The 24,316-nt window shown below is 47.1% G+C and overlaps 1 protein-coding gene across 1 annotated transcript in view; it reads left to right on the forward strand.

Annotated features, from left to right (window-relative positions):
* RCSD1 (RCSD domain containing 1) overlaps positions 1-24,316 on the forward strand; it is a 35,030-nt gene that overhangs the window by 6,429 nt on the left and 4,285 nt on the right. Inside the window, exons 2-5 of the mRNA XM_050915722.1 lie at positions 18,507-18,614; positions 21,136-21,225; positions 22,565-22,636; positions 23,967-24,170. Coding sequence (XP_050771679.1) covers positions 18,507-18,614; positions 21,136-21,225; positions 22,565-22,636; positions 23,967-24,170 — 474 coding nt within the window. The remainder of the gene's footprint in view (positions 1-18,506; positions 18,615-21,135; positions 21,226-22,564; positions 22,637-23,966; positions 24,171-24,316) is intronic.

A 24,316-nucleotide genomic window follows, 5' to 3' on the forward strand; every position in this document is an offset into this window, starting at 1 on the left:
CCAAAAGTGTTTATGATTCGTTCCTGCTACAATACATTATTTAAGCCCTGCAAACGTCTGCCTATGGGAAGCTTAGGTCAAAATAAACTGGCATCATATCTGCAAGAGTCTGGGAACCGTTCTTTTATTGCCTGTGTAAAACACAAAACCAATTTTATTTGTATTCTTTCTTCCTGTTTTAAGAATGGGTTTCTTTATCCTTTAAAACTGTGTACTGCAACAGCAATCATGGGTTATTCAAGTCAATCATCTTGAAATACCTTTCTGCCGAGTGCCATGTTCCTCTGATGAAGTTCAGATGAAACAGGTCCTGTTTTCATATACACACACGTGAACTTGTGTGCCAGGTTCCCCAGGAATTTCACCCCTTGGGCCCTGCAGCAAGCCTGTGTTTAACTTGTGAAATGTGTACAGTATAATTTCATTTCCCACTTAGTCTTTACAAAGTGCACGGAGTTGTCAACACTGTCCCTCCATGAAAACCCCATGTTTTCATTCTCAGCTTCAAGGTATTCATTGCCAGTTAGAGGCAGACGGGCTGTCCATGCAAACAAATACAGGCATGCACACCAGTTGTCTAGACAGCAGGTGTCTGTAAAGAGGACAGAGTGGAAGAAAAGGGATGGATTGCTGAATACACTGGAGCATGAGGTGACAGGAGACATAAATGTAACAAGTCAGACAGGTCACCCATACAGAAAGGAAACAGTCTTAGCACCTTCTCTTTCATCTCCCAGCTCAACGCAAAGTTGTCTTTTCCACTCATATCAGGATTTCCAATCTCATGTAATATCAATTCCTGCTCTGTACAGCTCAAGAAGCCTTTGCCCACAGCCACCCAGGGATTCCTTCTCGGCCCCTCTCCTCCTGCTCCTTTGTATGCACCGGGTACGGGACTCACGTTCCTTGACTCTGCCCTCCCACCCCAGACTCCTGCCCTTGGTGCTGGCATCTCACACTACTCCAGTTCTGACCTTGGGCGCCTGATGTGGGTGACCCTCCAGCGACGCTCTCCGTGCCAGGCCCTGCAGGGTTTTGCTCAGAAGTGTGATGCTCAAGGTCCAGTCTCACAGGGTCCATCCCCTGCAGCAGCTTCACGCTCTGATCCAGCAAACTGAAGCCTGCATCATCTACAGCAGCTCTTGAAGCCTTTGTAGCGGGCACCAGTTTAGTCTGTAGATTCTCAAAGGCAAAAGCTGGAAGCCTTTTCTTTTTGTAGCCCATGGGAAAGAAAAGCTATCAAGTAATGAAACAGTCATACTTTATTTCTTCTGCCTCTGCTCTGCAACTCAAAAATTGCTGGATAATTCTCTTGTAAGCTGAAGGTAATTTTTCTTCACAACACCTTTCATTTTAAGGCCTATGAATTCAGTGACGTGCTGGCCAGAGCTTCCTAGTGCCGATTTACTCACTGAGCAAGTGGTGTGCAGGCACTGAGCCCGCGCTTCCTGGACACCTGGTTCCGGTGGCTCAGCTTTAACCTGGAGAAACTGTGCCTGAGGGTGAAGGAACTTAGTCCTCCTTCTTGCCACAGAAAGAACATGTAAACGAGTTTCAGTCAGCCATCAGGAAAAAGAAATGGAGCATTGAAGTAGGTCGGGTGTTTCAAAGCTCTTGCAAACTTTGGGTTTCTCCTTTACAGGGTTATTGGGAGAATTTTACAAGCAGGTTAACTCAGAAACAGAGATAATTATCTTTCTCAAATCACAGAAAAAATCCATGTCAAAGGCCAAGCCACAGCTCAGGAATTGCTTGTGTGCATTTTCCTTAGGGTATATAGTAGAGTCCTTTACCTATGGAAATCACTGACTTTCTAATGCATCATTAGAGCTGATCCAGACTGGGCTGAAAATTCAGATAGGCATTTTCAAACATAACAGCACATTACAGCTGCCTGGATCCATTTGTCCAGTGCAGGGACTGGATTTCTGGGGTCTCGCAAACTGGAGACTCCAGATGGAGCCGAAGGGAAGGCAGCTGCTGAGAAAGCAGCTTTGCAGACCGGGATCCTCAGTGCCACTGGGGCCACTGAGCCCCCCAGGGTTCAGCTAAAAAGACATCTCTGTGGATATAGGTTAGCATTCACACCTCAAGCTGGCTGCTAGCTGAGTGCTTACTATCACTTTCCTCCGCTCCATATCTGCGTATCTTTTTAGACTAAATTCCTGGCTCAGACAAATATGAACTTCCTTCTCTGACCTGCCTGTATCCAGTGTAGACCTAATTTAATAGCAATGTGTTACAAAGATAGCACAGTCCTAACTGATGAGTCCTGGAAGCTGCAGCAGTTGGGAGCTCTGTGTAGGCTCATTTACCCTTCTGATTTTCTGTTCCCAGCATGATAAATTAAGAGGAGTTGAATCCCTGTGCTGCTACAACTAGACTGTCTCTAGTGTTGAGTTTAAATGGGGAAGTATCACAGTCTACTTACAACATTTATCAGAAGTATTTTGAATTGTCCCTGCTTCTCACATTCTCTGTCCCTTCTTTGACAGTTCAGTGACTTCAGTTTCTAATTTGACCTTCTCAATAGCTTCAGATTAGATAATTAACGCATACTGCATATGCACCTGCTTAAAGTTCATCCTCTTTAACCACTCTGTCAGTCCAAGGGCAGTCCCTTCCTCATCCCACCTGAAGCATCTTGGGTCTGAGCCTCCTCCTGTTGAAGTTCATCTTATTTCAGACCTCTGCTAAAAGCAGGGCTTTTTTCCTCACCCCATGTGAGGCAAGCAAGGGAGAAGCTTAACTGAATAGCAGTTGAAAGGTGATTCATCGGGCTAAGACCTTTCCTACTACAGGGGCTGTTCCATTCGCTCAGCCCGTTTCCTTCAGAGCAGCTGCCCAAGCGTCTCCATGTCTGTAGGTGAGAGCAGGGTGCAGCCTCGCATCGTGTCTACAGCTACAGGGCTACGCAAGTCACTTAAGCAACACTATGATTCAGATGGTTTAAAATAATGATTTTCTGCAAGGCACATTTTAACCAACAGAAAGCTGCTCATCTCAGAGGTCTGTATCAGATGATAACCATGGTTCATGCATTTTATTCCCCATTGAAATAGTACGCATGCATGCCCAGCCTTCCTGGCCATCTCCCTCCCCTGTGCCTTAGTCAAGCAGACTGTGCTCGCATGAGATCGGATGCACTTGCCCCACAGACTGCACTATTTCCCCTTTCCCTGCGGGCAGCCTGGGAGGTTTTGCCGCTTGTTCCTCCGTTAGTTCACCCCTCATCCTTCTAGAGAAGCAAGAGCTCCCCAGAACAAGGCCTGGAAGTACACACAGAGAGGCACCAATTAATTTGGGGAAACTTGACAGGCTGTGTACAGTTCCCAGACCATTAAGAAAAACAGATGTCTGAGAGGGAAACATTGGGAAGTTGAGAAGGATCCTGGGGAAAACCCTGGCCAGGAACGGAGCTCTGTACAAGCAGCTGGTGCAAACAGCACACTAGGAAAGCAGCTATGTCTTACGGGGGCCATCACTGCTCTTCCTCAGAACCACCATCTCACCCCTCCACCCATGGAGACATTTGCTAGTAGTGTGAGTATCTCAAGGACAAATCCCAGATACTGGTTGTACAAGCTGCTAAAGACACATGGGAAGCAATACACTCCAGTCCAGCCAGACCGCCGTCTTGGTAACAGCTGTTGTCAGCTGTAGATTAAGACATCAGCATCACTCTACCAGGGGTAGAGATCAGTCCTTGGCTCCAAAGTAGCTATTCCACATGTGGAGTGTCTGTGGATTCCTAAAACAACACAACCTCAGCGACTTACCTATTGAAAGGATAATTTCTGAGAAATAACTTCTTTCTTTCCCCCACATGCCTTTCACATAATTATCTGTATTTTAGGTATTTGCAGTAGCTCATGTCTGGTTGTATCAACCAAGTTTTCAGGTGGCATTTGTTGCTAGAGGGCTCCCATCAGATGGAGAGGAGGAGTTAATGACGGGACTATATACCCTGCCTGACACACCAGGAAAGCCAGAGTTCTTCCTGAACTAAGCTGGATGCTCTGTAGGTGTTCATCTAATGAAGATTAAGTTTGGAGAAATGAAAAGTGTTGCTGCTTGAAAGAGAGTGGGGATCTTCAGTTATTTAGGAAAGTGGTGCATTGGCTCTCAGATGATACTGAAATCCTGCTGCCTGCTAGCCTCCTTCATTGTGACCTTCTTTGAGAGACGAGCTGAGGGCTGTATTTGACAGGGCATTTCAGAGTAAGGGACCTTGTTTTCAGCATCTCAATCCAAATTTTCATAATCTTGAGTAATAGGAACACTCACTGTATCTGCTGCAGGATTCTGGCTCACTGGCAGCACTCATGTTTTAGAGGCACAAAGTATTTCCCCAAAAACACTTAGAGTTATCGTAAACTTGATGGAAAAAGACTGCAGATGTGTCACTGGTGTTCACTTGGAGCAAGGGAAGAGCTCTGCAACATCAACATTGTTCTTTCAAGACCAAATGCTCATTATAATGAGAAAAAAAAGAAAAGTAATTTTTTGAAACTGTTTGTTCCAGATAAATACAGCCAGTATTTTTAAAACAGACATATTAACTTGAAGGAAACAGCAGGACACTGAGTTCCCAGGACTTCATAAAGGGAGGAGACACATTAATCTAGTCTTCTAGTGTAGTCAAACTTAGTAATTGCAGAGATCTTTGTTAAACCAGTCGTGTCTTTGTATCTCAGTGCTTAAGATTACTGAGGGCTCAGCTCCAGTTTGCAGTGTACAGGGTACCACCGGGTAGTAGTTAGATGGTTTGAAATACATTACCACCTACAGTAGCCAGATAGTAAATCATCAACTTCTGAACATTGCTGTATTCTTTTTTTTCTTGAAGCTGTAGAATCTGAAACATCTCAGCCTCCTCTAAAAAGGCATGTCTTGCCCTCATCATGGCAGAGTAAGTCTTGAATGGAGACACTAGTGCACCCCAAAGACTCAAAAGGGAGAACCCCGTGTGGTTTGTCTGGGCTTAAAACCCAGCACGGATGAGTTTTTGAAGTTGCACTGTTTCAGGTGACAGGAAAACCCCTCTTGCAAGAAGCTGCTCCAGAGAAAGGCTGCCGTACTGCTTGTGTGGGCACAGCCTCTGTGCCTTTCATTGTTTCTCCACCTGTGTTGCTGGGTATGACTGTATTCAGCCACATATCAACTTCATCCACAAGCCTTTTCCTGCTGCCTGAAATTATTTCCATGTTGGCTGCTTGGCCGGTCTGCAAGCAGCTGTGTCGGGCTTGTAATGAGGCAATTACATACGCATGGCCCTTTTACAGGAAAGGCTGAGGCCATTTCTCCTTGAATTTATTGGAGGCTTATCTGTTTTCCCTGCTCTCTCAGTCAAGCCAGTCGCCTCGTCCGTAGGAAACTGGCCTGGCTGGCAATGTAGATTTTTACCTCCCCACCTAGCCCTTCTACCCTTTCTTCTTTGCTGTCTGCAAGCAAACGTTGTCATGTATCTTAAAAACCTAGTGATCTTGATGATCACAATCTCTTCTTACTGTATGTGGCATGGCTTCTCCCCCATGTAGCCTCAGGGCTCACTGGTACTTAACAGCCTTTTATATCACCTTCCTACCTCTCATCCCAGCCTCCTATCTTCTCACTGCAATAGGAATACCTTTTGGGCCTTTCCTCCTCTGGCACTAAATCTCATTTCAGTTGTTCTATTGTTACTACTTTCAACATCTTTGAGCTTCTCCTTCCTCTTACGCTGTTGACTTAGTGGTCTAGGGAAACCGTCGTCTGACTCTGCTTGCTGAGCCTACACAGGTTACTGTGCATAGACAATTGTTAGAGTACAGCCCTGCAGCTGCAGGCAGGAAGGGTAAGCCAAACAAACAGGGTATGCATGTGACCGAGACGTGAAATTGTTGTCTCACTAGCCAAGCGTCTTTAATACATCCTTGAAATCATGCTGGATATTATCAAATTTTTAAAAATCTTTAGAAACCAGACTGAAATCCCATTAAAAAGATAGTTCACGGGGAGCGAATCAGTCCTTCGGGGGTGCTGGACTTCGTTAGGACTTGCTTAGGAAGAGTTTTGTGGCAAGAGGTCATCTCAGTTAATATGCGCCCAAAGTACCCTGTACCACACAAAATCCAGATGGTTACTTCTCACAGATACAGAGGTGAAATGCACATACCTGGTCTGGGTGCATGTTCATGCAGAGCTGTGACTGGGTTAATGATTCCTTTGGTGTGAGGGCAGCACCAAGCGAATGTATCCGGTTTGATGCCACCATGAGAAGTCATGCAACACTGTGACTGTGGGGCTCAGATTCCTTAATACAGGTTTCCTTGGGCTGCAGTGTAGTCATCCTCAGGCACATGTGTTGTGGAGAACCAGTGTGCCACGGAGGACCAAGTGCCAAGGTGGAACTCGTGAAGTCCCAGACTAAAATTCTGTCCTGGATTTTGAGGGCAAGTTATTGTGTCCTAGATCACATACAGGACTAATGCAGAACTGAAACACTCTAATCCACATCTTCAGCCTGGAAAAACCCCTTGTAACCATTGCCTGACTCTGCTGGTTCCTTCACTTCACTAGGCATCTGCTTGCTTGACATTAAAATTCAACCAGTGCCTTGGATGCTGCTTGTGTACAAGCCTGGGATCTCCCCGCCTGACCTGTCCATAGGTGGTCAGCTGCCCAGATCAAATTGGAATTAGAAATTAGGCATTCCCCTGTTACACTTCCCCCACCCCACATCCTGATCTCTCCTCTCTACTCCTTTCCCCTCTCAGCATGGTGAACACAAGCAAACAGGATCAGGCATCTCACAAAAAGCACTTCTCACAGAAAAGGAAACAGTGATACTCATGTGTTGCTGGAGGTTTCTGCAATCACCTCAGACAAGGATTCCCAAAACACTATACATACACACAGAATAATTTATTTACTTTTTAAATGGTCTGCCATGGTCCTTCCCTGAGCAGCAAGTCATGGCTGAACAGCCTTATCCTGCACAGGGCACAGCAGAGCCAAGAAGAGCTGCTCACGTCTCCATAGGGGATGGGCTGAGGTTACATACGTGCTGCCCCTGCACAGGCACACTGCCCAGCAGAGACCAGGTGCTGCAGTTCGCTGCCTCTTTTGGTAACTGATGGCGCTTGATCAAACCATTCTTGGCAGCCTTTGACAGACATGATAAGACACTTGCTCAGGAAGCGGACGGTCTGGGCTCCGTTCTGCTCTCAGGGGGTGTGGGCTTCAAACTCTTTCGTCTGTCTAGCAAGAGATGATTTTTAATCCAGTGCTTAGGGCAAGGCTAGGGTGAGCACTTGCCAGCCTGCCTGTTAAAGCCATGCCAACACGTAGCAATGAATTCAAGGTTCCCTGGGGAGAGAGGAGCACACGCACCTGCCTGGTGGTCTGAGTGCTGTCCTGACAGGTAAAACCCTGACTTCCCTCAGGACTCTTTCTGTGGGGTATGCAGCAGTGGCTAGATGTGCATAAAAATGCACAAGCCCATGCATTGCCCTCTCAGCAGAGGCTCCTAACTGTGAAGGTTTGGGGTATTGCTGCTGTAACGAATTGGCCTGTGCAGTGTTGGGAATGTGTAGGCACCAGCAATTGCCAAGTATTGTCATTACTAAAAGGGAGACTCAAGATCTCACTGTACCTTTCACAGTGATATTTGCTGGGATTGCTGATCTCACCAGGCCGTGCTTAGCAAGCACAGGCCAGGCACTCCTGAGAGCTACATACCATGGCACGAAGAAAAGAACGACTTGCCACAAATCCAGCCTCAAAAAATTTCAACACCAGCCAAAGACTAGTGCGAGGTGCCTGGCATACCCTCCTATATAAGTGCCTTTCCAGCCCGGACTGTTGATGTTAGGACATGGTACTAACGAACTCCACAGAGGCAAACAGGAGGCTGCTTTGGGCCCGGGAAGCTGTGAGGACAGCAGCAGCAGTCCCATCTCATCAAGTTAAACTGAGACTTGATGCAGTTACTCTGCTGAGAAGAGATGCCTTTTGGAAGATGTGGAGAAAGCTGGCATTGGTACCGACCATCCATCATGAAAAACAATTCTACGTAACACTTGCCTCGCACCCACTTTGCTAGCAGGAATATGTCAACAGCAAAGGGAGGGACTTCTCAGAGGGGAGGTTAAAATAATGATTATCTTATTTTCATTGTAGTCACTCTCTGAAACAGAAAGCAGATAGTGCATTCACCACTTCCAATTTCCTGATGTCTACAGATGTTTCCTATAATTCTGTTGTGAAAGACACAACTCCTCACTTGCATGTCTGGCACTGGCTGCTCTCTGCTGCCCATCTCCTCCTGCCCGGCACCAGCTGGCTCTACTGACAGAGGCAGCCACGGCATCGCTGGGGGTGATGGAGATGCACCTGCACTTGCAATGCTCACGAACCACACCACCTAACTCCAGCCACCACCCAGTGGTCCCTGTTGCCCAGTACAATGAAGGTGGTTTTTTGTTCATGATAACCATTTGCCTTGATGTTCAGGTGCTCTAGGCAGTCCCGAGGTTACTTGGAGGGAAGTACCAGAGAAGGACCCTGAGCAAGCTTCTGATCCAAACAGGCAGCAAAACTTTCTTGAGAAAAGCCTCACTCCAACCACTGTGCTAATTATCCAGGCTCTTTTACACGTAGGCATGGGTAGCTCGAACCACTGAAAGAATGAAAAGCAGCAGGAGTTTCCCCTCTACTTTTAGCAGGCAAGGGGGCGAGCACATGAACCATTTATTTACAGTATAGTGGACAAGTGCAACACAGTGCCCCTTCCTTTGAAAAGCATTTGTCCCTTTACTAGTTTCTGGCTACGTGATATCTCCCACTTCCACTCAATTCTCGAATCTTGCTTTTGTGAACCTTCAAATTTGGCAGATCTTAGTCTCTGCAGTTTTGAAATTACTGCACTGTATTTGGGAGCTGCTTGCTGTCTTCTGGATGAAAGCTGCTCATCGTTGCTGAGCTGGAATATCTTGATGTTACCCTTTGGGCAGTGCTTGACCCTGAGTGCCAAGATGGCAGCAGTTCATGAGGCAACTCTCAGAAGGAGAAAATCAAGACCAGACCACTGCAAGTCTTGAGAAAAATGTTGCCCTAAAGCAAACTCTTTCCAAACACCGGGAAATGTTACATGTTTTTACATATTTTATGTAAAGTAGGATTTTCCCGCCCTTTCTCCTAAAAACAAACAAACATGCAACCCTCCTTTGAAATCTGCATTCCTCATACTATTCTGCCTCGTGTTATAGTCAGAGGCTATGCAATAGCCTTGCAGTTGAGTTCAGACACACACTCATCCTATGTTCATTCATCTGTGGTGGGGTAAGTGTTGACTTGAGTACCACTCTGAGGAGGGATGTTGTACTTCTTCGAGTTGTTCTTGTGGCTAACTTCTTCGCAGACTTCAAGAGACAGGCCGGCAGTGATTTACATTCAGGCAAGAAGCTTGGTCTCCCCTGAAAACGTTACAAAAAGGAAGAGTTTAAGAGGAGACCTGACATCTGTGTTCCTGTGACATGCATTTTGGTAGTTCTAGTCAAATCTTTGTTAGGGCTGCCGTGAGAGCTCCTGTTTTCATTAAGACTAGAACTGAAGTAAGCTGCTAGAGATCACTGGGCTCTAACAACACTGACTGACTTGAAGGTAGCATGTATAATCAGGAGTCCTTACCTCCTCCTGCCTGTCTCCAAAACTTCCGTGTCTAGTATTTTTCGACTTTTTTTTGACATTTCTCAGTTAGTGAGCACTCCCTTGTCTGAAGGAAACCAGAATCTACAGCTACGTAGAGGTACGTCCAGAAGAGATGTGTGCCTGAGTCAGAGGAGTCTTACGCCCGTCTTCGGGGCCCAGGAGCTCAGACTGGTCTCACACCTAATCTGAGGTCCCATTGTTTTCACAGAACGTTCAGAAATCTGGAGCCCAAATTCCAGCATTCAAAATATATTTCCACAGGCTGCAGATTGCTTTCCCTGGAGCTGCAAGATGGAAGATTCAATCTGTTGCATGTGACATCAACCAGACGTGGAGGCCACTCTGCACTGGCTGAGGCTTGACCTTAATGTAGAAAAAGCTTTATCTTGGAAGTGCAATGATTCTGCACAGTTGTGCACGCTCTCATGTGAGACAGACAGAGGCTTACCACTAATTCCTTTTGTTGCAAGTCAAACTAGAAACCTTTAAATGCACAACCTTTAAAATGCCCATCCCAGCAAAGAACAGCCAAAGATTTTGCAGAGCGTGCTGGGATCATCGTTGTACACCTCAACATACCCTTATGCTCTTTCACAGCCGAATTGTATGTCCTGATATCAGCCCCAGAATTCTCTTTGAATCTTACTTTCTTTGCTCAGCTTTCTGTTGTGTTTCACTCTTGCATCCTGGCAGTGGGGGGCTCATGGCAGTTTGAGGCCAATTATTCCTCTTTGCCCAGCCATTTGATGGCAGCTTGGAGGAAAAGGATGAGAATTCTGTGCACGCTGCCATTCTTAAAGCTCACAAAATTCTCATCTGGGATGTGAAATGGAGGTGTTTAGCTTCTGGTAAAGGTTGATCAAAGAAAACACAACAGAAAGAGAGAAGTAGAAAAATATTATTTATTTTCTAGCATTTAGGATACACCTGAAAGATCTGCAAGGTATTCTGGTCTTGTCCTCTCCTGGAAAGTAACTGTGATAGAGCTCTGATAAACAAAGTTCGCAGGGCTAGCCTAGCCCCACCAGAGGAAGGTGCAGAAGTGGCTCACACGGTAGCTTTTTCTCTGGTGGAGCACAGCACAGTAATTATCACTCCTGTTCTATAGCAAATGGTAGGAAATGCAGGTAGGACCCTTGGCCTTGCATCCCAGGGTGCTATGGGCTACACTGACACAATGATGGACAGGACTGAGGTATCACAGAGCCACAGCTGCAGCCACTTCTAGCTGGGGCTTCTGCCAATAATTAAAATTTACCACAACCAGACAAGGAGCAGCTTCCTTGCCAGATAAGACACCAAGTGCATAAATAAACCACATAAATCCCTCCTGAAACAGAGAGCTGGAAGGTCTCCAGTGAGAATGATTTGTGAAGAAGGGTAAAGAGAGAGATGGGAAGAAGGATGCTTCGCTGGGACGGAGAGGGGTCAGTGTAGCAAGAAGAGATTTGTTTATTCAGGGCTTACATCTTGGGATGTGTTGCTTCTTGAGCCAGGGGCCCAGTGCGCTGCTGAGCTCCAGTCAGAACAAGCATCGTGAGATTTCCTTCTAGGGATGTAAAAAATGGGCCAAGGCGAGTGTGAGCCCACCCACTTCCTGGGCAATCTCTGCTCAGCCTGTGTTGATGCTTTCGTGGATCTTGAGGAGAATGAGCAGCCTCAGATTGTGGGTAGCAGCCTCTCCGGATTTCTGCTGTTCAGTTCCTCACGCTGTGATTCGGGTATTTTCCCACCCTCTTGCCTTTCAGTTTGCTCCCTTGGGAGAGTTTGTGTTTTAAACCTACTCTGCTAACTTACCTCTCCCTTCCCAGTCTGAACAATGTTCCCCTTTCAATATGATCCTGATGCCACTGATGTACTCAGATGGACACAGTAAACGAATTGGTTCAGGTTATGTTGGCAGGAGGGTGCAAACGGGGATTCATCTAAATGGCAGATGCAGAGAGATGGCTTTGAATGAAACTACAAACTACATATTAGAGAGGTTTTTCCATTGGTAACTTGGGCCCAATCCTAATTAAAAACTATTCTTGAGCTTTTTTTTAGTTCATTTAAAGAGGAGTTCCTTATGAGCTGCCCATCTAATCTTATCTGCACTTATAAAAAGTGAGAGCCAAAAGAACTGGTGCCTGTAAGAAGAGGTTGAAAATGAAAATTCAGTTACCTATTTCCTGCCATTGAACAAGACAAAAAGAGTGGCAGATTTGCCCAGGTGAACCTAAACTTGTCTGTTCTGTGCTAATTCTCTGCTTTAAGGCTAAGACCCACACCCAGGGACTCATTCCAGGTTTCTTTAGATGATCTTCCTTGAACAATAAATGAACCTAGGGGTAGAAAAGGATAGTTTGGTGGATTGGCCTCTTTGGACACTTGCCTTTAGAACAGGTACTACAGATACTCCTAACTGAAGGAAAGATTTTATTACTTCAATTCATGCAGACATATTACTATTACGTTTTGCATCGTTATTGAGTATTATTGTGGCCTTTAAAAAGGTAGGACTGGTCTGACATGCAAGTGTGTTTGGCTGGTAATGAGATGCATTCATGATGCATTCTCCAGAGCGTAAATTCATGTCTTCTCCAGATAGACAGGAACTGTACTTTAGATGATGTACCATGTGAATATTCAGCAACCTTTTGCCTCCAGCTGGCCTCAGCAGTCAAATAGAAGATGGGGCAAGGAGAAGAGATTAGCTCTTGCCTATGAAAATATTACCTCAAATCGGTGGGGCAGTATGGTAGGAGCTAGTACTGTCATCACTTCTCCCTTGCTTGATCTGCCAGCAAGTAGGACATCTCCAGTTCATCAAACCCCATCTCTGCAGGGGCATCTTTTCAGGAGAGAGGCTACAGCACCTCACTGCAGGGGTAGAAGACATTCACCCCCCCTAGCCCCCGGGGAGCCCTGCAAGGAGGCACGTTCCCTGCTACAGCTTAACGTGTCATTCCCAAAATGCTGCTTTCTGTGGCAGAAACAGGTACTTGAGAAGTTTGAGAACGGCTCTTTTCAGCCAAGCTGACTGTGAATGAGTTCAGTTACGCTGAAAAACAGGCACCTCTATCAGATTAAGGCTCCCTGCACAAGCTGAGAGTTACCCCAGTGTACATGGTATAAGCTTTCCCATGCAGACAAGGCCTATGACCGGCTGGCTCCTCAAATCCTGCAGCTACCTTACTGAAAAATGAGGAGGGTAGGTGTCATGTCTGGGAAGGCTTTGCACAGAGAGCATGTCATTTGCCTTCAGAGGGCTAAGCCAGGCAGGGAAGAGGGGGTCTGCAAGAGGCTCCGTTCCCTCCTGAAATCCAGTGCCTTGATGAGGGCTGACGCTTTAATTTCAAAGGAAACCACAGCACTGCTTCCCAGAGTTTCTTGCTGGCCTCCAGGCAGAGTGTGATGATGGTTTATTTAGACTTAAGTAGTTTCCTCCCCACAGATGCGTCCTCCATCTCTTCCTTAGCTGAGCAGGTCCTACAGATGTAGAGCTTTGCCTCTGCCATGCAGTGAGGAAAACCCGCTCCCCAGCCACCCGTGCGGCTGCTGCTGTTTGAAGTGGGGCTTCTGGAGATCTCTGATGCACTATTTGTGGGGCTTTTGTGGGTGCTTAATGGAAACTTCTTCCGATCACTTGGCTGCCGGTAACGTGCTCCCCGTGATGGCTCACAGGCACTCCCTGGGTTCACAGCCTGCACTCAGCTGCGTCTCAGGTGGGAGGCAACAGATTGCAAAGTGAAATACCAGTGCCACAGACCAAAACAGCCTGTACCAGCAAGCATGCAAAAATATGATTTTTGTGTCATATCAGCCCTCTGAATGGGAGGACACATAAGGATGCAATTTCCTCAGCCTCTGGCTGGAGCGGTTAAAGGGAAGTCCTCACCCCTGTGCTGCAGTCTGCTCCTGCCACCCCTCCATCCCCTCCTGCTACGGCAGTGCAAGGGCTTGTCAGGCTGTGCTGTGAACTCGATTGCTGAAATGATCTGGGTTAAAAATAACTTTGTAAAGAGTTGAGGGACGTATTTTTAGCCCAGATCATTTCAGTGATCTAGTTTACAGCACAGCCCCACAAACTCACACTGGTGCAAGGGAGGGGGGGGGGGGGGAGGGGGGAAGGAAAGGTCAAGGGAGAATGAGCAGTTGGAAACATAAGCTGTCTTCCTGCCAAAACCAGGACCTTATGAAACTGCACCCTGAAAGCACTGACCATCTCTTGTTTTCACCTAGCATACTGACAACTGCCTTCTTGTGGTGCGGTGTTGAGAGCTGGATGCTGAGGATCACTATTTCTGGATCCTGTTTGTGTAATCAAGACACTAGCCCTGAGCCTTGGACGCCTTATTGCGTCTGCCTCTGACACATTATATTTGTCATTATTTTTGCCATATTTACTTTTGCTGAGGTAGATTGTATGTGCAGCAACAAAAAAACCCCGTGAGAGTCACGGGGGAGCTTTGCAGAGCTTGTGCGAGCGCAGGGTATGGGAAGGCAGGTGGCATGATGGACTCGTGTGAGAATGAGCTGCAGGGAATCGTTCCTGAGAAGCTCTTTAGAAGCAAGGGAGGGATGTGGAGGTCAGGGGCTAGCCTCAAAACCACATCTAGATGCAGTTGTATGAGAATGGGGGTGGAAAGTGCACAGGTCCAGTACCAAAAATTGTGTAACTGTCACTGATTTCAAAGCCCCCAAATACTCCAGCCTTGCAAGGTGCTGTAGAGGGCTTGCATCTCAGATAAAACATGCTCCATCTGGCAAAAATATCCTACCTGGAAAAGCAGACAAGTCAGAGGATTCACAGGGGAGGGAAGGAGAGTAGGGCAGTACAAACCTCTGCTGTTATTCAGCTGGTATTTAAGTGCTGCTTAAGCCAAAACACTCCACGGTATGGCAGCTAATAGACCTCTGCTCTTTTCATCAGCCAAACCAGGTACACCTGAACTTCTCCTTCAGTATCTGCTCCTGCCCCCACTGGTACCCTTTCAGACTAGCATTTCCAGTACTGTATTACAGACAGTGACAAAACTGGTGGGATACCAATCCTGTGAGATGGAGTCATGACAGCTTTCAATTGCAAGGGGGTGGGTCATGACCAAAACTGCTAGCTGAGGGTTGTTGGAGCCAGTTTTGCACCTGTCCCAGTAGGACATTCAAATTCATCCCCAAAGCCACCTCTGGCTTTCCAATTTTCCCCAGGAGTCTTTGCAATTTTGATTTCATAAGAAACTTGTTGTCTGCAGTGACACTCCATGATCTTTAAGAAAAGCTCTTTGTGAGTACCCAAACAGGATGCACAGAGAAACTCTTCAATCTCTTTACCTCTTTTCTGTGGGCCTTTAATATGCACCTTCTCTCACCTGTTGCCCATGGTGGGTCCACAGGCTCTAGCAGGAGAATTGGCAAATGTCATTGAGCCAGGTAATGACATTGCTGTCCTGAGGAGCCCCCTCTGTAAGATATTATTACTCCCACATCAGGCAGCCTTACTAGCCCTCATGTTTTCTGGCACATTAAATCGCCAGTGAGGTTGGGATTGGTCTTCACCAGTGCTGCCAAAGGGACCAGGTTCAGTTTTAAAAGCAGATGAAGAAAGATGGGGTTGAAAATAATTTTCAAATTTACTCAATTTTACAAAGTTATTTGGAAGAGGAAAGTGAAACCCCTTACAGAGAACTTGCTAGTTGCACTTCCTCTTTTGCAGACATTGCCATGCTTACATTGATGCTACAATTCAATTCCTGTTTTGCCGCTGTCTGACGTTTTTCAGAATACGCAATACTTAGATACTTATTTTTATGGAACAGTAAAAGACTTCAGAGTAGTAGTCACCAAATTACTGATGGAGTAAGTCTTTTACCTTAGCTTGCTGGTTTTAGCCCATGCAGGCCGACCACGCTTCTCTTCTGAAAAGGAAAAGAATCAGCAGTTGGCTGCAAAGAGTGCAAAATTAACATCTGAGTAATTTCACCTTTTTTGCCAAAAAAGAGCAGAGCTGCTCCTCTTCATCATTCATAAAAGTGGTGGGCTATGTCACCGAGACAGGAAAAATGACCAGGAATGGGAGAGGTTGCATTAGTATCATGGGGCAGGAGAAAGCCAGCACTGAGCTCTTGGGTGAGCGGAGCAGACGCGTGTCTTAGTCATGGAAGAGGCTGAGGGATGGTACATGCTCTGGGGTGAGCGTGAGAAAGCGAGGCTTCTCGCCTTCCTCCCACTGGAAGGGAGACTGCCAGTTCAGCCCCTGGAAGGCAGGGGGACGGCGTTCTCCTTGCAGTGTGAGGAAGGGAACTGTTTGCATCCAAGTGCCCCGGTATGGCGCTTTCCCTTGACTAGAAGACATAGAGCCTGGCACAGCAGCTGGGAAAAAAAAAAGAAGCTGTAGAAAAAGCTGGATACAGGACAGCAATGTAATAGCCAGAAAGGATCTGAGAAAGGACTTTTCCTGTTGCAAAACGCATAGCGTAATCGGAGAGTCTGCAGCTGGCAGTTTTGGGAGGACACAGCCCGTGGGCTACTTGTGCTAATCTTAGAATGGCATGTTCACTGCTTCCTGCACCCTGGCTGGCAAGCTTCATGCCGGCAAGAGCCGCATTGCAATCAATGCCTGCTACCAGCAAAACAAGAAATGCGTGGAATCATTCCAGCCTCACAGCTTTGATAAAATCCAAAGAAAGGGAGCTGTGTTTTCAGACTGTAACTCAAAAAAAATTTTAAAAAAATTAAAAAGGAAAAAAAAACCACAACTACCCCAAAACAGGAGGTCAAAGAGGCCAAGAGGAAGTGCAGTGCCTTTTCTGGGTAAAGGCAAAGGGCTGCAAAAGAAGCTCTTGGAGCAAAAGGGGCTATGAGGGAGGCAACCCTTCCACCACAGATACTGAGCACCTGCAGCTCCTCAGCCTTGACTGAGTCCTCAGTTCAGGTGTCTGTTCTGCCATGCCCAGGTATCCTAGGAGCTGGTATGCTGAGCCAAGCCTCCCAATCCATCCTGCCTTCCCCAGGTTCATTCTTTGCTCCCTCCTCTTTCCAGCCTGCCCTCCCTTCACAGCAGGGAGCCAGCCTGCAGCTGGGAACCGCTCTCCCTCCCCACTTAGCCCAGCCATCATTTTTCGTGTGCAGCAGGTTGCCCTGCTGATCTGCTTACCTCACTGTTTCTTCCGTTCCCCTTATCTGCCACTTCTCCTGCTTCTATTACTCTAATGAAGGCTCCAAAGATGGGGGGAAGGTGCTAGAAGTTCACTGAGAGGAGACAGCTTGATATGGCTTTTGTGGCTGGATGCAGGAAAGCTAGTCTGAAGTGTATGGGAAGTTTAACGGGGGAGATGTAGTCAGGATCCTGGAGACAGGGAATGGCAGATATCTACTGGGGCTTATGGGCCTGGGAGAAAGAAGAGAGCATTTATTGGGAGCATTTATTTACAGCACGCTGAGAAAGGAAAGGGCCCTTTTCCACAATGCAAACAGGCCTTAGCCATGCTGCTCTCTACCAGGTATTTCATACTAGAGAGTGCTCCAAGCTGCAGATGATGAGATGATCCTTACTGTAACCTCCGCGATTTGCTTTTAATCTAGAAACTAGGAGTCTAAATAAATTCCTTCTTTAATATGATTTCAAGTTTCCACAGCTATTTCTCCAGCCCCTGTATTGTGGTGATCTAAAGGAAATGGTCCATACATGGGCCAGATTGGTGTTTCGAGGGCCGTTCACCTGCAGCAATGCTGAAGGAGTGCTTGTGTTAATGAGACAGCAGGTCCCTCCCAGGCAGAACGGCATAAAGGGAGAAGAAAGGGCTCTGCTGGAGCCTTTGGAGAAACAGAAATGTATTCCTCTAGCAACGGCCTTTGGGGAAACTTTCTGACTGAGAAGCAGAAGAGTTTTGAGGCAGAGGGGTGAGAAGTGTGGTGCTGGTCATGCATTCATGATGGTGGTACCGGGAGCAGAGGTATGAGGTTCCTTGCTGGTGGTTCATAGCCTAGTTTGTTGTTTTGAGGTCTCCGCCTCTAACAAAACAAGGATTGTTGCTTAGTTGTTCTCAGTTCCTCTGATTCGGTTTTCCCTTGCATCAGATACTAGAGATGAAGAACAAAGGTTTCCTTTCATCAACTTTGATTTCAAGGCTTTCTACTCATATTGCTTGATAGCAAAGAAAACAAGTTAAATGTGGGATGACACCAGAGCTGTGTGCTGTGGGAAGAGCTGCACCATCCAGTCTCCAACAAGCCTCCTGCTTCTCAGCCTGTTGTTGACCCAGGGGAGGGGAAGCTTCTCTCAGCCCTGGTATTTCCTCCCTCCCCCCCACCCGCCTGAGTATTTCACTGCCAAAAAAGTAGAACAGCACAGCGACATCCCCAAGCAGATGCTGGCTTGCTTTGAGGACAGGGAATGGCTTCTCGCAGCAGAACCACTGCAAAAGGAAGGGTACCGGTGACCAGGGCAGTAAAAAAGGGATGGGAGGGCTGAGAAGGTGTATGGGAATGTCCTTTACTGCCCTCTCCATCTGCTCACTCTGAGGAAAAGATGGGGAACGGACACTTGGCTTGAAATACTTAGTTTGCTTCCAGTGAAAAATACTGAGTGTAGGCTCTTCAGCTAGAGCTGAAAGGCTCTGCATGAATTACTGTTTTTCTGGGATATTTGAAAATGCTGCTAGGTCCTGTCTTCCCACACCTCTTGCTCTCAGACTGGATGATTGATGCCAGATGTGAGAAACTCTGCTTTAAGTCCCTGCTTACTCTAACTTTATAACACATACGCAGGCTTCTCTCTAGCCTGCTTGCTTTTCCCAGCCTTTGCTCATAACTTGTTGTTCCCGATTTGTCAGAACAGGCCAGCAGAGACCAACTCAGAGGTGGACAAGTCGGCATCACCCTCAGTGGCTCAGCTAGCAGGGAAATTCAAAGAGCAAGCAGCCAATATCACTGGAAAAGAGGTAAGGTGCTCTGCAGCCACCAGCAGGTAATCGAGTGGGAAATGAGGCACTTGCCTCTGCCTGTAGAAGTTAGAGCATCAGTGATATGAGCATGAATCCACCTTGATTTTGAATCTTTGCAAAGGATTTGTCTCCTAGTGCAATGCAAGCTATGACAGTATCTTCCATGCATTGCTGACTTGTGGACGAGTATTTTGGTAGAGCCATTACCTCAGGACAACTAGACACTGTAACTGAGACACTGTAAAGCTTGGTAGGGTACACATATATACCTCACAGTAGCAGACAGCAATGCATGTATGTACTATCTGGGCTGGCTTTTGTGGGCAGAGGGAGTAATGAAATAGCTAATACTGAGCCATGGAAAAAGAAACCAAACAACAGATTACGCAGTGTAGAAGCCAGTGGCAGGTCACCAGCACCTTGTTCACAAAAGGAGAAGATTTCCTCCAGGTAATTCCTTCTGTATGGGTCTGAGAGAGAAAGCTGTCTCTTTACTTGCCCTCATTATCTCTTCCCAATGACATTTCAGACTCTGTGTATCTCTGTCATGCTGAAACTTGATTTTATTGAAAGTCCACTATGCCAAGCATTGCCTCACAAGCTGTCTTCACCAGATAAGCAAAACAGTAGCATACCTCTCTTAGGAAGAAAGGAAAGTCAGAGTGTTTATGGATAGAGGCTGACATTTTAGGAGAGCTCCCTGTATCATTATGCACTTGTCTAGAAGCATAAATGTTTACTGGTGGCCCTCTTCAGTCAGTGGGTGCCCCTTTAAAACTGAACTGCTTCCTTCTGCTGCTCAGCTGATTTCAGCATGTCCCAGGCTGGGCCTAAGGGGATCCTCCCTGTCACCCCTCCTGTCTTTGGCTGGATGCAACGGTGACCTCTGTCCTGTAGGGCTGGCATGCCACCGTCTATCAGAGGTTAGCACTCCCATAGCCGGGCCTCAGGATGGGAATAGCCAATCTCTTCCCAAGCACTTTTTTTTCCCCTCTAGTCACCAGCACACCACTCCATCCGTCCCATTACAGTCATTTCCTCTTTTTAAGGTATGGGATTTAATTGCACTAAGTCCCTCACCCTTCAGAAGGCAGCAAGTTCCCAGACCTCTCCTGTGTTATCTGCAGACCTCTGCTGCTCCCAAGCCAAGGCAGTGTGGAGGGGCCTCACAGTGGGGGGAAAATCTTTTTCTCCAGAGACAGAGGACAAAGTTTCCTGTCTTTTCTCTCCAAGCCATCTGTCACTTCCCCACCGGCTTTCTCAAGCTGGCTTCAGATTAATGGCTGAGTGGATGGTCTTTAACCCTTGCTTGACCCATGCCAGCAAAGGGGAACCTATCAACCAGGGAACCTCTGATGCATTCACTGTGGCAGAGCACAGCATTTAATGGTTGCAAAATGGTGGGGTTTCAATAAGACATGATATTATTGCTTCCTAGCGTGACATAAGGATAAGGGCAGGGCTGCCCTTGGCTGCTTAGAGCCACTGCCATGGCTGGGTGCAGCACCACCAGAAGTTAAGTGACATCAAGTCTACAGGTCCTCCAAGACAGCCAGCTCTACAGAGGGCAAAGACACCATAATCCAACTTTTCACATGCCTGCCTGTTAGAAGGTAACAAAATTATCCAAATATTATATTGTGGATATTATCCAAGATCCACAATATTATCCAAGTATTTTTTCTCTTAACACACAAAAAGAGTGTTAACAGCTTGGCAGGAGACTACAAACCTGGCATGAAAATAGAGACAGCTTGACTTCAAGACCAGAGCAATAGTTATGAAGGAACAACTCCATAGGTGCTGTGCTATGCGTCCCTTCCTAGTGAGCACTCTCGTACTTCTGAGAGCCTGAGGACATTCAGAAGGAACCAGTGTCCCTGCCGTTAAGTTGCCTTGTTCCTTCTCCCCTGGAGAATCTGTTTCTTAGTCAAATTAAAGGTTACAGCTGAGGACTTGTCTCTGCGAGCTGCTCTTCTTCATTAGGGAGAAATGAATGGGGCTGTAGGGCATGTTGAAAAAGTCAGAACTCCCCTTTTTTCCCCTAAAATATATCAGATGCAAAATAGGAAAATCACGAACCAGGTAGACAGCTGAGACTCATTAAAAGGAAATCCTGGTAATAAGACAGGAAAGAGAACAATAACAAGCTATTCCAGTGTGAGAGGGTTTCCAGCAGGATGCTTTGAAGATGAAGCTTCTGGGAAGGCATCTCCACCCTTCACAGCTTAGAAGAGTGTCCTTTGCACAAAGCCTGAAGTTCATGCTGTGGAAGGAGATATAGACTACTTTTCCAACACTAGGATTGGGCTCGAGATGCTACAAGCACACCTAGCATGCTGGCCACCTGCCCATATGCTAATATGTTGTGCTGCCTTTGGATGACTCCTTTAGGCAAGCTGAGCCCTGCCATCCAAGCAGGTCACTCACAGAGCATGCCCTTTGGTGCTTGAATTTCACTTCCTTTTTTAAAAAAACTGATTTCCCTGCTGCTGAGTTGGTTGTTTTCTTCTCTTAGGTACCACCACATAAGCCAACTCGGAGGAAACCACCATGCTCCCTTCCATTGTATTCCCACAAAACTGAGCCAAGTGACAATGATGAGCAAGTGAGTATCAATTTAATAGGGGGACAAGGTCTCTTCTTTCTGCAGCCTGTTCTCTCCTGACACATGAGCTTGGAGGTAGCAGAGAGGTCAGGCTGTACAGCAAAAGACATCAATCATGCAGCATCAAACCTTCCACTGCTCACACACAGGTACTGACTCAGTCAGCTCCACGCTGTTTCCCACTCTTGTAGCATGGATACACATCCCATTTCTACTGCTTTTGTTTTTACCCTTAGAGCGCTGATGGATTCACCCAGTTACCACCTTTCGAGCATTTTAAAGCAGGAACTGCTGCCATTTATTAGATTTGGACAGTACTTAGCACAGGGAGCATCCATGCTCTGTTGCCTTCAGATGAACTCTAGAGGTTTGAGTATAATGGCGTAATAGTTCTGCTCTTGAGATTTTTCCTTCTTCAGAAAAAGGGAATAATTAATCCAGCGTGAAGAGGGGTTTTGTCAGCAATACCCACACAATATTGTCTTGAGGTGTCCTCCATACAGCACTCTTGAATGAGCAGGTCCCAGTAAGCTGGCTGCTAGTCACTAAAGCTTATGCTCAGGCCCTTTCCAGTCACTTCTGTCCTTCTGTTTTTCAGGGTATGTTTCAAATTTCACATTGTCACCTGCCCTTAACAAAGGGGTGGTTCTTTGTCCTTGTTTTCTGACAGCTACAGGCTCTTGCTGCCTCCATGCCAAAGGAGCACAAGCTTTAAAATCTTAGATTCCTTCCTTTTCCTTTGGACCTGAAAAAAGCAATGTGCCCCTTCTCAAAGCAATGCTCTCCCTTTCTCAAACTGTTTTCAGCCTTTCATAGCTCTACCTTTCCAGCCACTTAGGCCTTTCCTGCCCATACTAATTGGATACCCTTTAACTCTGTTAATCAAGTGGTGGCAGGAAGCCTTTCCCGTCACAAAAAGTTCACAATGTTTACCAACATTAAGGCTTGTACCCTTTAAGAGGTAAAATTTTAATCTGTCTGGTCTTGAAATAATACCAGGGGAAACTGTGTCATAGGTTAGACACCTTAGTGAAGGCCATGTAGCAGCAGAGCCATTACACATCACCTAACTCAGATACTTCAGCCAGAAAGCAGACAATCACCTTTTCTCCCAGAGGAAGAATACATGTATGTAGAGCCCTAGGATGGCTAGATAACAAAAGAGGAGCAGGGTCAGGAAAGAAGAAAGCAAACTTTTGTGTGAAGATACTATATGAGGCTTCATCTGCTCCCCTACTAGCACTTTCTGCTTATCTCTTCCAAGTTTTCTTCCTTCATTGTATTTCTTCTTTTTCACCTACTTTAATGTGACTTTTTCATGTTTCATTTTGTTTTGCAGAAGCGGTCTCCAAATGCTTGCCCCATTCCCAAGGTCAAGGTGAAAAGCTCCCCCATGATTGAAAAGCTGCAGGTAGGTCCTGTAAGAGCCCACATGGCTGCCTCAGCAAATTAAAACTGATTGGCATTTGTCATGGCTACTTCCCTCGTGGAGCAGCCACAGGGGAAGAAGATCCAGGAGCCAAGGGTGACAGCTAGGTAAGGAGGGCAGTGGCCTCACCGACAAGGGCCCAGTCCCACAATACACAAACAAGGAATGCAGATCAGGCCTGGTGATGGTAACCAGCGTCAGGAACAGTCCAGCGATCCTCAGGCACGTCCATAGGCAGGTCAGTGCATGGGTCAGGGTCATTTGGATCTGTGGGGTACATGGCTGGGCACAGGCGTGGCAGCAGCACAGCTCAGGTAGGGAGCAGGGGCAGGAGCCTCAGTTTAAATGCAGCTCGCAAGAGAAAGTGAGGGAAACCCTGGCTGAGTCTTCTTCCAGCTCTTTCTTTGCAGCAGTCTAAATCAAATTGAGTCACCTGCACCCTACTGGGGAGCTGGCCTTGAGCGCAGGCAGCTACAATCCTGGCAGTGGGGAGTGTGCTCTGGGCTCTGGCAGTCCCCTGTGCATGCCTAGAAGCTCTACGCTTCCCTCACCTCGATTCCCCCAGTTATGCACAAACATACGCAGTGCTTTTTGCCCGTTTTGTATCTCTCCATGCTGCCGCTGAGGGCAGCTCAGCACTGGATAGCCCATAGACATGGTGCCCTGCCACTGCCGGCTGCCTCTCCTGGCAGCACGTATGACTCCAGAGCACAGTGCCTCCTGGCCACCCTGACAGAACGTAAGCCTATTCATAGCACTGTCCCTCTTAATGCACCCAAGGACATTTGCCTACGAGAGCTTCTTAGTGACAGGCCAGCAGGAAGTGTTTTGCCACAGTTAATCACAAGCTTGCTTCTTTCCATGACCTTCTCACTCCTCAGACAGCACAGATCATTCAGAAGACCTGCAGACCAGGCTTCAAAATGCGAGGTCTGCTTGGGCACACACAGGGATGGTTTAAATCTCAAAGTGATTGCTGGCTGCTTGTTCAGACTTTTTCCCGGCTCAGCTACTGTAGACTGTGCTGGCTTGGCTGGGTCACTGGAAAATCCAAAAAGGCCTCAGGATGACAAAAGGACACGTCCTGAGATCCAGCTGCTGGGGAAGGGCAAATGTCCAGTCATAACTTCTCTGCCTGGACTTGTTTGTTGACAGTGTCACCAGGAGAGACCCATAACCAGAAGGTATGTGGGTTGTGACAGCTGAGAGATGTGGCAGCTCACGTGGCAAGAGCAAGGGTTCCTCCGTGTGGTTGCCGCATGTAGTACACGCCGGTGTCATGCACGCCCGTGACGGGGATTTTTCTTTGCAGGCCAATCTGGCTTTTGCTCCAGCTGCTCTGCTGCCGGGAGCATCTCCCAAAAGCCCTGGTCTGAAAGCCCTGGTTTCTCCGTTCAGCACCCCTCCTTCAACGCCCACCAGCCCAGGGATTCAGTCCCAGCCCAGCGAAGTAAATGAGACGCCAGTCAGCTTTGATCAACCCCCGGAAGGCACTCAACTGCAATTCTATAATAAGGTAGGGTATGTGCTAGGATTTCTCCATCACAGCAGGATAAGGCTTGCTTATCACTTGGGGATGAAGAGGAAGAGGAGGCCATAGCCCTCAGTCCTGCCATAACAGTGTGCATTTGTAGCCAAGGGAGGAGACCTATGCACCAGGTT

Source organism: Gymnogyps californianus, chromosome 1 (genome assembly GCF_018139145.2).
Source record: "Gymnogyps californianus isolate 813 chromosome 1, ASM1813914v2, whole genome shotgun sequence".
Taxonomy (NCBI): domain Eukaryota; kingdom Metazoa; phylum Chordata; class Aves; order Accipitriformes; family Cathartidae; genus Gymnogyps; species Gymnogyps californianus.